We start from the raw sequence: 16896 nt of genomic DNA, 5'->3' as shown, positions 1-16896 counted from the left end.
AGGTGCATCCTGTTTTCTAGTCCTGGCTTACTGCCCCTGCATTGCCCCACTGACATCAACATCTAGCAGAAGGAAAACACGTTCTCTTCCACCTGGGGTTTTTCCATTGTTGTAAGCCTATATATAATACTGCTCCCTCCTACAAGAGAGAGACCTCTTAACACTTACAAAATAAAGACATACACAGACATTCTCCTGGCAATAAAGGCAACACATGCATTTTCTTAGTACAAACAGCTGAACATTTATTCTTTCTTTTCCTGATGTCTTGGACTTGCTTGTGGCATGGGAGCCACAGCAGGTTACCTCACTCAGGATGGTTTCTTCTAGTGCTGTCCATTTGACTGCAAATTTCAAGATTTAATTGTTTTTTTCTGTGAATAGTACTCCATTGTGTATATGTACTACATTTTCTCTATCCACTCTTCAGTTGAATGACATCTAGTTTACCTTCAGGTTGTGGCTATTACAGACATCCTTGTTGTATGAATGTGCATCTTTTGGATATATGGCTAAGAGTCGAATTGCTAGGCATTGTGGTAGACTGATTCTCATTTTGCCGAGGAATCTCCATACTGATTTCCAAAGAGGCTGTACGAGTTAACACTCCCAGCAGCAGGGAGGAGTTTTCACATTTCTCCACATCTTCTCCAGTATAAACTGTCATTGGTATTTTGGATTTTAGCCATTCTGACAGGAGTAAGATAGTGTAATAGTGGTTTGGCTGCATATTTGTTGGTACACCATCAGAGTACAATGCCTCATGGGCTAGAAGAAGGGAAGATCTAAGATACCCTGAGCCTGAAGTTAGGAAACATTGATAGCAAGCATTATGTATGCTGGAAATCAAACCTAGGTCCTATGTAAGAATTGCTAGTAATCTTAATAGCTGAGATATCTCACCAAATTGCTTGCTCAGCATTTTAAAGTTAAAATTAGCTAAAAAGTTCCTTTTGAAGTTAACTCTAATTTGGAGTGTGTTCAGGGCTACAAACCTGTTGTATGAATGTTACCATACCTTGCTTTCTCTGGAAAATTCATTAGACACATTCCTTTTTGTAATGCTAGTCATGGGGTAGAGAAGACATTTAGGAAAAAAACAGTTTCTCTGATCCCTACATAAAAACTTCACATTGGCCTTTATCTCCAGGCAAAGAGACAAACTGTCAACAGCTGGAGACAGCATAATAATAGTCAGGGCAGTCTGTGCTCTCACTTCTGTTTCCCTTGCTGGTTTATGTCATGGCTTGAATCACTGTGGGAGGATAATTATTACCCTGTTGACAGTAATAAGTTCCTACATCTTCAGTCTGCATGCCACTGATCTTGAGAGAATACTGTGTGCCAGATCCACTGCCACTGAACCTGGATGGGACCCCATCTTCCAATCTGTTTGCATAATAGATGAGGAGCTTAGGAGGTTCCCCTGGTTTCTGCTGATGCCATGCTAAATAACTGTTAATGTTTTGACTTGACTGGCATGTGATGGTGACAGTTTCTCCCACAGATGCAGAAAGCAACCCTGGAGACTGGGTCATCTGGATATCACATCTGGCACCTAAGATTGGAAAGTTAAGAACAAATTTTCATAAAATTAACTCTCTTAAATGAGTACTTTCCCAGAGATCTGTCAAATCTGGCCACACTCAGCTGCATAAATTTCCAGTTCTGTCTTTCTTACCTATAAGACAGAGCAGCACCAACCCTAGGAGCTGAGTGGGGGTCCTCATGTATGTCCTGAAACTTGTGTGATGCTGACTCCAGCTCAAGGTTCAGTCTGACTTTGAGAAGTACTCAGGGCAGTGGGCTTGGCTTTGGGCACATGCAAATCAGCAATGACTCATTGGTTTATAATTGATTTAAGGAGTCACTTATTCATTAAGGCCTATGTTTCACGTATGTGTCAGATCTCAGGCAGTGCAGGTTTTTTTTTGTAGAAAATGGGTGCCTCTATGGAAAAGAAAGGACAGAACCAGTCTGTGATTTGCACCTTCTTTTTATTTCTGTGATACTCAGTGTAGAATTTTCTTGTTATTTTCCCTCCTTGACAGGGAATGTGACATATGGTACATTCTAGAGAGTACATAAATATTTACAGGTCCTTTAATAAGTAGCAGTAAATGTTATTGATACCATGCAGCATATTCTGTTTTATCTTATTTGAGAGACTGAATTGTAATTAAATCTTTTCACAGTTCCTTTTCCAATCTCCAAATCCTCTCATATATTCCACCCACTCTCTTTAAATTCATGGTCACTTCTTTTACTGTTATTTTGTGCATATATGTAATTGTATACACAAATGTATTTTAAATATAAACTGTTGAGAACATGTAATATACCAGTATGTATGTTTTCAATGGTGACATTTTGGCCTTAGGCAATCCATTATGTGCCCTTCCCTGGGAAAAACACCTCTTCTACATCCAGTTTTACTCAGTTGTCTGCAGTGCTGTAGAATTGAAGCCTCATGGAATTTTCCATTATCCAGTTTGCCATGCTTGTTCGTATTCTACTTCTTGAACTCATATGCTGTCTGTAATGTTGATGAGATTTTGTAGGTATAAATTCTGATATCAGGAGAAACACAGTCTTACAGAAAATTCCCTAATCCTATGGAGCTTACTATCTTTCCACCCACTTTTTCCAAACTATTCCATGAGTCTTGAGGATATGGGAGTGTTTAGTAGGTGCATCCATGAGATTGAGCTCTGTAGCTAAACATGGATGTCAGCAGGAATCATTCATGCTAACAATGATTACCAGAATAGTAACAGAATAACATTGGGAAGTATGTTTGTAAAGAACTTGAGGATCTCATTTAACTAACCAATCTTTCCTGATAAACAGTCACATTTTACTCTATTTATGATAGCTCAGCTACTCAAGAACTACTTCCATCTAGTCCAAACAAGGGTACTGGTCCTTTTTTATTTCATCTGTTCATGGAAGCTTTCTTCTTAGATTTGTCTTTGACTAAATTTATTTCCAATGTTCTTGTGAGGTTTCTGATTATTGGATGTGCTTTCCATTCTCCCTTATCAAAGTTACTTTCTTTATTTCAGAAGTATCACCCATGTCTTGAATGTACAGTGTTTTCAAACTTTACATATGCTATAGGAACCACAGCACTTCCAGATACTAAGAGGATATATCTCTAAGTTTAGATATAGGGCAGAGGGACACAAAGAGTGTGGTGAGAGAAGCATGTAAAAAAAGTAGAGGCAGAAACTACACATGGGGATTTATAATCATAGTGGGAGTAAGGGTTTGATGGACTTAGTTTGAGTTTCTTTGAAGAGTTGAAGGGAAAGAGTTTTTCATGTACAGGTAATATGTAGGAGGTAGAGATTAGGGAGGATTGCCACACCAAATCCAGTAGATTCTGTGGGACAAGTTTCAAAGACTGAGGTGATAATTTCAAAGGAAAGAGGTCTCCTGGAAACAGTTGTGAAACTCTAGGCTGCAGACAAATATTGAGCTGTAGTTCTCATGGAAATCTCTGTTCTTCTATTGTTTTCTCATATTAACATAATATTCCTGAAAGGCTATGCTGACATCACAAACAAAAGATATAAATAAGAACTGTCCCCTGATACATGGTCACTGAACATGACCTAGTCTCCAGTAAAACCACCATTTTTTGAATCATTCATGTCATTCACAAAATTAAATAGTAATAATGATAAAAACTTCCCTAAAAATAAAGTTTCATATGGCTATACATGTGTGATTGGGAGTAGTTTTAATGATTTATAAGGAAAGCTTTTTAATAAGAAAAAGTAAAACAAAAAGAGTCCAGTATTTCAAAGACTCACAAAATGTAGGTAACAGATCTCAATTATGAACTAGGTAATAGATGTCAGAAAATAACTGACCATAAAAATTTGTTAACTTGATCTTAGAAACAGACAGTTAGCTGTGGTTAGCCATGAATGATTTTCTGATCTATTGTTGGATAAATTGTGGGTTTGTGTCTAGTAATGATGATGTCATTTGAATATTGCTTCACTGAACATGACCCCTGACATGATATATGTTATCACTATTAAAAGCCTTGCTTAAGAACTGCAAAATACACTCAGATTCAAACTGCCTCTGTGTTTGTTTCTTTTTGTCACCGCCAAATCCCTATCCACCTAGTCTTTGAAAATCCTTATCCCAGAGACCCTCATACCAGCTGGGATGGTCCACGACACAGGATGAGAATGACACCCACACATTGAATGAAAATGATGATATATAGGAGAGTCGTCAGAAAAATATTCTTGGAATAATATTGTATCTAGCCACTTCTCTGAAACTGTTTGTCAGATATAATGGTTACCCTTTAGAATTTTATGGTCACTTACATATACTGCCTTATCAGCATATTATCTATAAATTATGATACTTTGACTTCTGTTCTAATTTGTATCCCCTTGATATCCATCAGTTACTATTCTAGATAAAATTTCTAGTACTTTTTAATAGAAATGGAGAAAGTAGTCAACCTTGAATTTTTCCTAATTTTAGTGAAATTATTTTGAACTTATCTCCATTTAATATGGTGTTGGGTGTAGGTATACTCAAAAATTGGATGTGTATTTAGGTATGTTCCTTATGCCATTAATTACTCCAGGACATTTATCATGAAGAGCTCTTGATCTTACTGCCTCATAGCTACATCTCAGGGACTTCTATAATTTTGTGTCATGGGGTTCATGGAGTAAGGGGGAGTAAATGTATAATTATAATCTAGTAGATTTTACAATGCAAACAGCACTTCTTAAACATTATTTCTTGTTAAAAAACAAAAATTAAACATTATCCAGTCTCTGTTTAGAGAATTTGGCTATCCTTGTAACTCCAATTAAGAAAAATCACACACCAATATAAAAAATAAGTGTTACTCTTTTCAGCCATCAAAAAAAGAAAATTAGACTTCTCCATTCCTCAGTTACATAGCCAAGACATGGCATTATCTTTCTTCATGAAATTAAGATGAATGTTTAATATATCTAAGTAATTGGATTTTTGATAATACTTATTTTACATATATAATGTGATCCAATTATCACTGGGAGAAATTTTATAAATTGTTAATACTAGAATCTATATTTTGATGTCCAAAAGATTGGTCAAGTTATGCAGAGATATTCGTCAATGTTTGTTTTATTCTCCAGTAATTTCCTAGATGCCAGAACTTGCCTGATACTGACAATGTGGGATTTCTAATCCAATGTCACCACATTTCCTCAGATGTCGCAGGTTGGATGTTGATGATCTTAGGTGTATGCAGTAACTCCATGGGTGCTTCTCTGTCTTGTTGTCTGTTCATGCCTGCCTACAGGCATCACTGAAAATATATTCCTCCTTTTCTAACTTTGAAACTGATGATAGGGTTGTCCATTCATCATGTATATAGGAAATTATAGAAAGAAATGAGACTCTGACAAGGGAACTTTTAGAAATTCTGACAGTGGATGGGGACTTATTGTACCACTCTTGACCCAGGACTCAGAGTTTCACCAGTTAACCAACAGCATTAATAAATATTGGCACAGGTTTCCACAATAGATCTGCAGATTTCTTGATTCTATTCTATTGCTGTAAAGAGATAACATGACCATGACAATTCTAATAAGGAAAATCAACTAGGTGAGGCTTTCTTACAGTTTACTTCATTGTCCTCATTTTGGGCAGCATGGATGCATACAGGCAGACATTTAGTTAGAAGTTCTACATCTAGATCAGCAAGAGACAAGAATATATGATTATAGAGATACTGGGTCTGTCCTGGACTTTAGAAACCTCAAGGCCCAACCCCAGTGACACACTTCCTCCAACAAGACCACACCTCCAAATTCTTTCAAATAATGTCACTCTATAAGCATTCAAATATATGAACCTATGGGGAACATTCATATCCAAATTGCCACAGTATGTATAATACTAACCAGAAATAAACACAAAACACCAATTTCCATGTATAAGTGTAGTAACTCATAAATGTAAAAACTATTTTATTTATTTCATGTAGGTGAACATTTTGTTTGAGGTGGTGTGTTCCCTGTGTAGTAACTGTTGCTCATAAGCCCATGATCCTTCTTACACAATCTCTCATTTGCTGAAGCTAAGTATCACACCACTAATCCAGCTTCTAAAAAAATCTTTCTTAACAGATCATAACCTATGAGTAAATGCCAATCATTAAATAAATATATAAATTTAAGAATTATTTCCACAATATGTAAATATATTAGTTTTAAAAATCATTCAGTTGACAGTGCAATCTGTATTAATGGGAGCATGCTGTTGCAAATGGAAAGTCTTAGACTTACTGAATGATTTGCTCCATTTGAAAGAGATGCCTGGGACTCAGAGCTCTACAAAACTGTTTAGTTATAATATCTTCAGCTAAGAAAAATTAGTGTCCAACTAGGAAAACTGCATTTTAATATACAATGTACTTGGAACACATGCAGCTCTAGTTTTTTACAAAAGTACATTTGTAAAAGTTTGTAATATATTTTATTTTTATTTTAACGCACCCACACATGTGCTTGCATTCATTTATGTGCACCACTCATGTAAAGGAATGCAGATAGATGAAAAGAAGGCATCGTTTGCTCTGAGGCTAGTGTTGTTGGCCACCATAGGAGTGCTTGAAAAGGAAACTACACCTCTTGAATAACCACCAAGTACTCTTAATCACTGAAGCACCACTCCAGCTATACATTTGCATTTATACTGAAAGATATATTATTTCCATGGTATTATCAATATAAAAACATTTAGTATTTATCAATGTTAGGTATCACATAGGTCAAGCAATTTTTCCACACAATTAATAATTAGTCATATTTATTGAACATCAGTATTACAAAATTATATGTTATCAATTTATAATATGTGTAATTAGTCACATAAACATACCATTGAGAAACACAAGTTTCAGTAGCTCAATTTTTAAATTCATAGAGCAAATTTGTCCTGGAAAACTGAAACATATCTCAATATGCCCAAATCAGACATTTAGTATTACTTTCCTTCCTTCACATAATTTACTCTCTTACTTTTTAAATTAATTATATTTAATAACTTTTTTCTTTAGTCCACATTTATGCATTCATCAACTTTATTCTCTGAACAAAAATCTAATAAGAAAGCTGCTAGAATTAGGACCAAGGAGACTACACACCAAATCATACATCAATGCTTCATCACAACAACATCTGAAAGCATATTTCACACAACATATTTTCTTTCTACTAAGTTCTGTACAACTTATTAATGAAGTATCCATGAGATTAACGGTTGTATAATTGTTATATAATTATTGACATATTCAAGCAGGAGTATGGATAAAGGAGATGACAAGCATGAGGAAGCATGAACACTCACATTGTAGTTCTTCTGAACTTACTTAGGTCACATGGTCAAAGGATCAGATATTTTTTTTCTTTTGAAAGTGGACTCTAGATGGTGAGGAGTTTGCATGTTCCTAGGAATACTTTATCTGACTTCAGGTATTCGGGATTTTGGAAGCTGTATTTTAATAACAAGTTTACTACAATAGTTAAGTGTGTGTGTGTGTGTGTGTGTGTGTGTGTACTCTTGTTACTGTGTTGTCAACCATGTTTTATAAATCTCATTTCTTATCATAAATCTGTTATTATGGAAAGGTTATCTTTTCAGATAAGTCCTGAGAAGCATTTGCTTGTTTTGAATGCTAGGTCTGGAGAAAAGGACAGACATTTAAGACATAGAACATTTTTCTATGAACCCTATATAAAAACATCACATTGGATTTTAACTCTTAGCAAAGAGAAACAATCTGAACAGCTTGAAATACCAGAAAGAAGAATCAGGGCAGCCTGGATTACCACTTCTGCTTCTTTGAATGGTTTATGTCAAGAAGTGAATCACTGTGGGAGGAAAATTCCTGCCCTGTAGGCAGAAGTAAGTTGCAACATCTTCAGAATGCATGCCACTGATCTTGAGAGAATACTGTGTGCCAGATCCACTGCCACTGAACCTGGATGGGACCCCATCTTTCAAGCTGGTTGCTCCATAGATCAGGAGGTTAGGAGGATTGCCTGGTTTTTGTTGATACCATGCTAAACTACTGTAAATGTTCTGACTTGCCCGGCATGTGATGGAGACACTTTCTCCCAGAGATACAGACAGAGAACCTGGAGATTGGGTCATCTGGATGTCACATCTGGCACCTGAGATTGGAAAATTAAGAAAATAACTTCCATACAATTAATCACATTAGATGAGGAGTTTGCCAGAAACCAGACTGATCTGACCACATTTACATGAATAAATTTCCAATGCTATCTTCCTTACCTGTAAGCCAGAATAGCAACAACCCCAGGATCTGAGTGGCAGTCCTCATGACTGTGCTGTGAACTCTGTGAGCCTGACTCAACCACAGGATGTGACCTGACTATAAAAAAGGTTTTATGTCAGTGGACTGTGGTCTAGACACATGCAAATCAACAGTGACTCATTGATTTATTAAGTCAGTGACTTGTTAAATGCATGTGTGTCACTGTATATCAGTTCTTGGTCACTTTTTCATTCATTGTTATTTCATGCATATAGGTATTTGTAAACACATATATATTCCTAATATAATCTGTTGAGGACACATAATGTTACTTATATGTATATTTTCAGGGCTGTCCATTTCACAATAGACAACCAGTCCTGTGCTCTTCCCAGATCCTTCACACAACAGTAACAAGAGGCTTTAAAGATATGAAGTTTACACTGATATTATCTCACAACCAGATTTTTTATGGCATCAAATACAGGGGTGATATGGTCTAGGATCTCATGAGTAAGAAGTTGTGGACAAGCTGGGTGGTGGTGGCACACGCCTTTAATCCCAGAACTCGGGAGACAGAGACAGGCAGATTGCTGTAAATTCGAGGCCAGGCTGGACCGATAGCCTCCAAAACAATACAGAGAAACCCTGTCTCGTAAAAACCAAAAAAAAAAAAAAAGAAGTTGTGGACAGTCTCTCCAAGAGGAAAAAGTAGCACACAGAGAGAAAGGATTTATTTGCATAGATTCATAATATCAATATTCATGATAGAAAAAAATGGACAAAAGAGCATTCTTAATATGAAATGTCAAACCTTACCAGACTTTTCACGTTCTATAATTATCCAAGCTGTAGAAACTGATATAATCTGCATTAGGTAAGATTTCTCTCTGATTCACTGGCAAAATTTTTCCGTTGGTAATTATTTTCTTAACAATGGAAATATTTGTGATGCTAAGTTGTACTCTCCACTCAGGTTACAGTATTATTCATTCCAGCAGCAAATTTTTTCCTTTGGCATTTATTTCTCAACAATGGAAATGTTACTTTCAGGTTATGGGATTATTCAGTCAAGCAGATTTGTCAACTAAGTAATTGGCTACAGTGAGTGACAGCAGAAAAGGAAACAGATGTGACAGTGATCACCCTATCCAGGAAGATGGTTGTCTAGTCCCCCAGCCCTACCACAGGCTTTTCTCTACATGTAATACAAGGAAATGTCAGGATTCTTTATTCTCCACTGACTAAATGTTTTTGAGAAATGTGCCCAGATCACAATCACAGTCATTGGAAATGACTATAAAAAATCCTGGAAACCATCTTTATGAGAAAATAGACACTTGTCCCCAGTGCAACAAGTATTGGTTGTTTAAAGGTTGGTGATCTTGATTAGATAGACATGTGTTTTTACCTCCTCCTGATGGAATAATTTTTCAAGAGAGGATAAGGTTGTTTCTTTGTCCAAATGGAGCCCAGAAAAAGACAAACAATATTTCATGGCAAATTGTTACTTGCTCAGAGAAACTAATTTTCAAAACTTGGGGCTTTTTATTCTTGTTAATGATTATCAGCATCAGGAAGAATTCTACGTAGGTTATCACACATAAATATGTACAGAACACATACAAATGCAATCCACATCTGGCTTCCAATCAGTAAGATATATTGGTCTGGGAAACTACTTAATCATAGACTTGTTGTGACAGTGAAAAACAAACCATGTTGTAGAGCCCCATTATTGAATGTGTGTAGTGGTGCACACATTTTGTCCCAGATATTGGGAGTAGGTAGTAGGGATTCCACTAAGGCCTACTTGAGACTTGAATATTATCATGAAAAATATCTAATTTTGAAAATATTTAGAAATACTGACATGCAAAACAATGTTGGGGTTGAGTTAGAGCCACTGATCTTTCTCCTGCTGGACTAAGTAAGAAGCAGGAAGTTGACAGTTTGCACCAGCAAACCCATCTTGTTGTGTGATCACAGTCTTTGATTACAACCTTTCCTTTTGTAAATTAATTTTCTTAAAAGCCATCTGTCACGTGTCAGGAGTAAATATACAAACATTGGGGTGAAGTTTAGGATGTTCCTGGATCGTAACATGAGGCATGACACTTACTTACAGTATTTAATTCAGTAAAGTTGCAACTCTCTCAGTATCCCTCCTCTACATTGTTACATGCTTTTGGCCCAGAATATCTCTCATATGTTCCTCATAGATAGACTTAGATTGACCTAGTTAGATGACAGGCTCTATTGTGAAGTGTTTGCTATTTATTTGTTTGCTTGTTTGTTTATTTCAAGATGCTGTTCAGTTTTTGATGACTGCAATTCACTTTGGAAAACCCATGGCCCCAGAGCTGCCTCATCCAGATGAGGCAGGTACTCATCTAAGGCTTTGCTGATCCTTCCCAGTTGAACTTGATGGCCCTGAGTCCAAAAATATCTGGGAAAACCTGTGAGGTGTCAATTTGTGATCTGGAACCCAGGTATTTTCAGGGACAAATCCATAGAAGCCACAATCTGCTAAACACACTTATTAATCAGAAATAAACATAAATAATGATTTTGTAACATCAGCATTCTGCCCAAAGCTGATTTTGAGACGAACTTGGCCTTCTACTCTCCTTAGGCATGGCTGTTTTTACAAACAGGAGTAAGTTTCTGGAACAAGCTTCACAGGGACACCATCTTGCAGTAGATATGTTAGCAAAAACTGCTGAGACCAGTCTCAAAGAAGTGGTAAGAGACCTGGGAACTTCTTTCCCAAATTTGTACTTTTTTTACAAACATTCTTGTTTACACATCCATTTCTCAATACCCTCACCCTCCCATCCTCTCATGCTTCCCTTCCCACCAGCCCCCACAACCCACGCACCAACCACTCCCCAGGGATAGTGAGACCCTGCACTGGAGATCATCAAAGTCCATTACACCATGTGAGGGAGGGCCCAGGCCTTCCTTTCCATATCTGTGCTACAGTAGTATCCCTCCAGAAGGAATGGGCTCCCAAAATCCATTTGTGATCTAGGAAAAAAAAACCTGGCTCCACTGTTAGAGTATTCATTGACTGCTTTGGCCTCCTAGATGGTACTCATATTCAGAGTGCTTGGTTTGTTTTGAACCCAAGAGAAAAACTCATGGTCCCCCAAAGAAGGGGAGGGGGCAAAAACCCCTGAGCAAATTGGGAACATGAGGTAGGGGGGGTGGAGAGAGGAGGGGGATGGAAAGGGGAAAAGGAGAGAAGGGGAGAGAGGGGTGGAAGCACAGGACAACTCAGACATGGAAGGAATAAAAGAGGGCAAAAAAGGAGATGCCTTGATAATGGGAGCCAGTGCATGTTTGGAGAGACATCTGGCAGAGAGGAAATGCTAGGAGTTCCACAGGGATAAACCCAACTAAGAATCTTGACAGAGTTGTAGAGACTGCCTTTGATGCATTCCCCTATAATGAGATTGGTTAACCTTGGTTATCATTCCTAGAGCCTTGTCCCAGTATCTGATCAAAGTAGAAACAGACACCCACAGCTGAGCACTGAGCCATACTCCCAGAATCCAGTTGTGAAGAGGGAGGAGAGATGACCAAATGAACCAAGAAGGAACTGGAGATACCCACAGAAACAATTGACTTGACCTAATGAAAGCACGTAGACCTTAGTTCTAAAGCAGGGAAACCAGTATTGGACCAAACTAATTTGTACTTTTCCAGTGGCTTTCAGCAGCTAGACTGATGTCCTCCCCTAGGTAAATGTGTTAGTATTGCCATCTGCTGGATAGATCGGTGATAGACCAGGCAGAGCCTAGAGGAAAAATTGAGGCTGGTTGTAAAGGGAGGCTTTTCCTTGCTAGCCGCTTTGGTTTATCACCAGCCAGTCACCTGGGCTCTGCCACATTGTAGTCCCCAAATAAAACACAAGACGCTGTATCAATTATGAAGCTGTTGCCCTTGCTTGTTTCTTACTGGCTAGCTCTGACTGAAGTAATTACCCCATAATTGTTAATCTAAGTATATCACTTATCGGAGAAGTTTCTGGGCTTCCTACCCCTTGGCGTTACATCTTGACTTCCTGTATTTCTCCTGTGTTTCTCCTACCCAGAGTCCTCCTGGACTCCTAGTCCCACCTATCTTGGTTCCATATTGGCCAACAGTGCTTTATTGACATATACACGGGACTTCCCCCATTAGCTGATAATCAGTGCAAATCCTAGTGTGCTAGGGAAAAGCAAAACAAAACAACAACAGCATCAAAGAGCAAAGACTGGAGTGCTCCTCACTCTGCTTTATCAGAGATAAAAGAAGAATTGTGCAAATACTGCCAGATATATCTATTCCAACACATAAACATGCACCCCAATTCTTGCAATCAAAAAACAAGGAAATATTGACAAGAAGGCATTAAACATAGATGAAAAATCCTGGAAAATATGTTAATTCCTATTAATACATTCTGTGTATACTCATAGATATTACGAGTTAGAGTGGGGATACACAAATAATGTATATCAGAATTATGGGTCAAAAGTTCATTTGACACACACATGCTGCCAATCAAGCTAGGCTGGTGTATGCTCAGGAACTTATATTGATATACAGTGGGAAGGATCATCCACTATAAAACTACTTAGTAACACTCTGTTGACTATCCCATGCAGGTGACTATATATAGTGCACTGTAATCACACCTGATTTGAGTGATGGATTGCTGTCACTCTTCAGCAACAAGGATGAGCATTTAAAATTTGAAATAAGGATTCTGCTGAGCTTACAGGCATTGAGGAAATTATAATTAAAAGTTCAGTTAAGGTAACCTTGCCACTATTGCTTAGATTCTTTTTTAAATTTTTCTATTATATTATTTTAAATAGCTTGTTTTACAATCAAACCCTGTTCCCACCACTCCCCTCCTCCTGCACCCCCCCACAAACCCCCCAGCCTCCCACCCTATTGCCACTCCCTTCCACATAGGGGATATCTAGAGTCTGTCATTTCAGTCAGGGCAGGGGCCAGGCACTCCCATAAGAGTCCAGGCTGAGAGAGCATCCCTCTTTGTGCTATGGAGGCTAAAATGGCCAAGAGACGCTTAAGAAAGTGCTCAACATCCTTAGCAATCAGGCAAATGAAAATCAAAACAACTTTGAGATACCATCTTACTCCTGTCAGAATGGCTAAAATCAAAATCACTGAAGACAATTCATGCTGGAGAGGATGTAGAGAGAGGGGAAAACTCCTCCACATTAGCAGGTATTTTTGATGATGGGACTTGCAGGAGTTAATATTACAATATTTGATGATCCTCATAAAGTCACATAGTGATCACAAAATTTAATTGATGTTAGTAAGCATAAATCTTTAAAGCTATATTATGTTAATATGGAAATACCTACCTCACTGCTCAAATTTTTAAGATGTTGGACTCCTAGTTTAAATTTCAAATAATTGTTCCTCTTATTTACACATATTTGTTAACTTCTGATCTAATGTTTAACCATAAATATTATTTTCTTTTCTGGCTTCATAAATAAGTGATCACTGAGAGACACTGAGTTAGACAACGATAATTCACTACTGATCACTAACTGCAGACACCCTGCTGTGTCAAATGTAAATGAAAGCATCAAAGACAAACTCTAGGTCTCAGAAGCATGGTCTTAGCCACTAAACTCATTCGTAACAATAATGTTTTCAATTTGTATACATTTTGTCTCACATGGCTTTCTTTAGGCACTTTAGTCTTACTGGTGTTTTGTCTATATCCATTGTTGTTTTTTTATGATTTTGTGTGTGTGAGTGAGTGTGTGTGTGTGTGTGGTGTTATTTTCTTTGTGTATTTCTTATTCTCTTGTCTGCTTGTTTTCAAAAGAGAAAAAATAGAAGATGTAGTGTTGGACTGGAGGACATATGAAAAGGAGTCTTGGAAATATTTTATGAGAAGAAACTATGATCAGAATATATTTTCTGAAAATCAATTTTTAGTCAAAAAAGAAAAGAGTAATCAATCATTTTTCCTATGACATCAAGATAGATTGCTTAATTTTGTGTCAGTACATGTATTGAAGGAAAATATTCAGTCTAGTACACAGCTTCTTAACAAAGATCCATCACCATTACTTCAAGAAAGTTCATAATCTCCTTTCATTAGTGCATGCCATAATTGTCAATAAACAAGCACCTTATCCTCTGATTTTCTGGTGTGAATAGAATAGCCTAAGTACAGTAGAACAGAAATTCATGACTTATAATGAATGGCAGGATCTGGATCACTGGCATGTGATCTTCCGGTAAGCAGTACATCTGCACTTCTTCAATCATGATAGTTCTGTATCATTACTTCTATCATCAACAGACAATATTCATGATGATCTCCATTCACATGTAAAGAAAATGAACTTCCATCCAGGCCTTGATTCTGAATGCAAATATTTTTCTGCCTAACATTGCATGGGTGATAATTATTTTGCCTTTTCTATACAATCCTATTTGTCTGCCCCTGAAAGATTTTCATCTACTTTGACCATCATCTCTATGTACCTTGAATGGGTAATTTTCTCAACTATTGTTAGTGTGATTTCTGCATATAATAACTGAGCATTTCTTGAATGGTACCCTTCTCATTACATGTCCTCTGTCCCAAAAAATTAATCTGTAACACTAAGCACTTTCATGCTATGTTCCTTCATATCACTCTGAAACTCTCCTGTGGCTGCAACTTCCTACAGTTTCCATCACCATTCCTGCATAGTTGTCTATTCACTTAATTTATAAGCCAAAAAGACAATCAAAATCTCAAATATGAAAATTTAGCAGGATATTAATTTAATACTGAATTAAGTAATGTATATAAATGTCATGCTAATGACTCGGTGTGTGTGAAAAGTCCATTATTAGGACCATTTTTACCCTGTCTTGGAATTAAAACATCACAGTTCTATCTGTAAACATCTGGCTCATTGCAACTATGATAAGTTCAGTTCTGGTTTTATAAAAGTCTCTCATAATTGTACTCATTATGTATACAATCCTCTCTGTGGATAATTAATATCATATAACTAGGAGTGACAATTTTCAGGTAAAATACATGACTTTAAAATTGGAAGATGGCTCAGTTATTTAAAGCACTTGAGCATCAAGTTTTCCAAGTCACCTAAAATTAATAACTTTGATATATAGAACCTACTTACAAAGTGAGTTGGGCAGTGTTAATCTAGGTTTCTATAAGATAAAGCTTCACTGGAAGCTTGCTGGAGAGCTAACATAGAGTACATCTATCCAGTTCGGCAGCAGGAGTAATGGGATCCTTGTCTGTTTACAAGTTAAACTCTGAATTCTGTACATGTTTGAAAATATGCACATGCTCATCTTCATACATAGACACTAAACACTCACTCACAAAAACACACACACACACATGCACACACACGCACACAAAATTAGAAGATATTCTCTTCTCCCTATTCTCAATGGCATTTTTTCTCTTCTTTCTGACAGTTCATTCTATTTCCACATCTTTTTCATTTAGCATCTAATACTGTTAATTAAGATTGCTTGTGCAAACATGGCAAGTGATATATTTACTTAAGCAGGAGTACTTTACTAGCACCTATACCAGAGATGATGATAACTTCCCTTATTCTTAATGATCACAAATTGTCCATGCATTCTCAGTGAGGGGTAGGGCTTTATGATTCCCTTATTCCTAGTTATTTAATTGTGTGTGAGTATTTTCCTTAGGCAGGACATCCTAGGCTGTATAAAATAGATAAGAAACTGGGAGTTAGCTTCTCTCCTTGTTTTTCTCTTTGTGCCCTGAATGTACACTTATTGTGACCACTTCAGTGTGCTCCTGCAAATGTATTTGCTTCCCATGATGAAATTTGTTCTTTTTAAGATATATTTATTTTATGAGTACAGATGGGTTTTCTCACATATATGCCTGTGTGCCTCATTTATGTCTTGTGCATTAGAAGTTGAGAATGCATCAAGTCCGTTAGTGCTGCTTTAGAGAGTGTTCAGAGCCTCTATATTAGTGCAGAGTATTGAATATATGACCTCTAGAAAAGCAGCCATTACTGTTATCTCAAGAGCTATACTCCAGGGCTTGAAATGTATTCTTAAACTTAAAGCAATAATAAACCTTCCATTGCTTTTGAGAGAGTGTTTTATTACAGCAACAGGAAAATTAACTAGGCTGAGAAGAGAGTAGGATAAATACATGGTAAGAGATGGACCTTGACAGCCTATCATACTGAAGATTCTCCTTTGATGGGACATCTATGCATGAGAATTCTCTCTCATGTCAAATCAAGTTTACTTATCTTGAACATTCAACATCAAAATGACAGTGTATCCACATCTTATTGATGCTACTCTGGATGCATCTCCCAACAGAACATCTGTCACAACCACTCCTGAGTAATATTCTGAACTACTTACTTGTTCTCCAATGAGATGAATAAAACTATGGAAATATGTATTCTCCTTGGAGCTGGGCACATTTTGTGATGACAGCATGAACAAAGTATTTTCATGAGTAATATGAGCATTGCTTATGATGTTTTTCTCTAGTTTTGTAAGGA

At 37.0% G+C, this 16896-nt stretch overlaps 2 gene segments (V, D, J or C); both read right to left on the bottom strand.

The window, feature by feature from the left end:
* Nucleotides 1-1235: 1235 nt before the first annotated feature.
* On the bottom strand, nt 1236-1771 carry LOC101838590. The segment is given in 2 exon segments: nt 1236-1558; nt 1682-1771. Coding segments are annotated over 2 exon segments (372 nt in total).
* A 6104-nt stretch (nt 1772-7875) lies between these two features.
* LOC106021601 lies at nt 7876-8422 on the bottom strand. The segment is given in 2 exon segments: nt 7876-8213; nt 8338-8422. Coding segments are annotated over 2 exon segments (372 nt in total).
* Between the last annotated feature and the right edge of the window lie 8474 nt (nt 8423-16896).

Source organism: Mesocricetus auratus, unplaced genomic scaffold, assembly GCF_017639785.1.
Source record: "Mesocricetus auratus isolate SY011 unplaced genomic scaffold, BCM_Maur_2.0 Super-Scaffold_100676, whole genome shotgun sequence".
In the NCBI taxonomy this organism is placed as follows: Eukaryota; Metazoa; Chordata; class Mammalia; order Rodentia; family Cricetidae; genus Mesocricetus; species Mesocricetus auratus.
The sequence above is the reverse complement of the archived record's forward strand: the minus strand, read 5'-3'. Positions and strand labels throughout refer to the sequence as shown.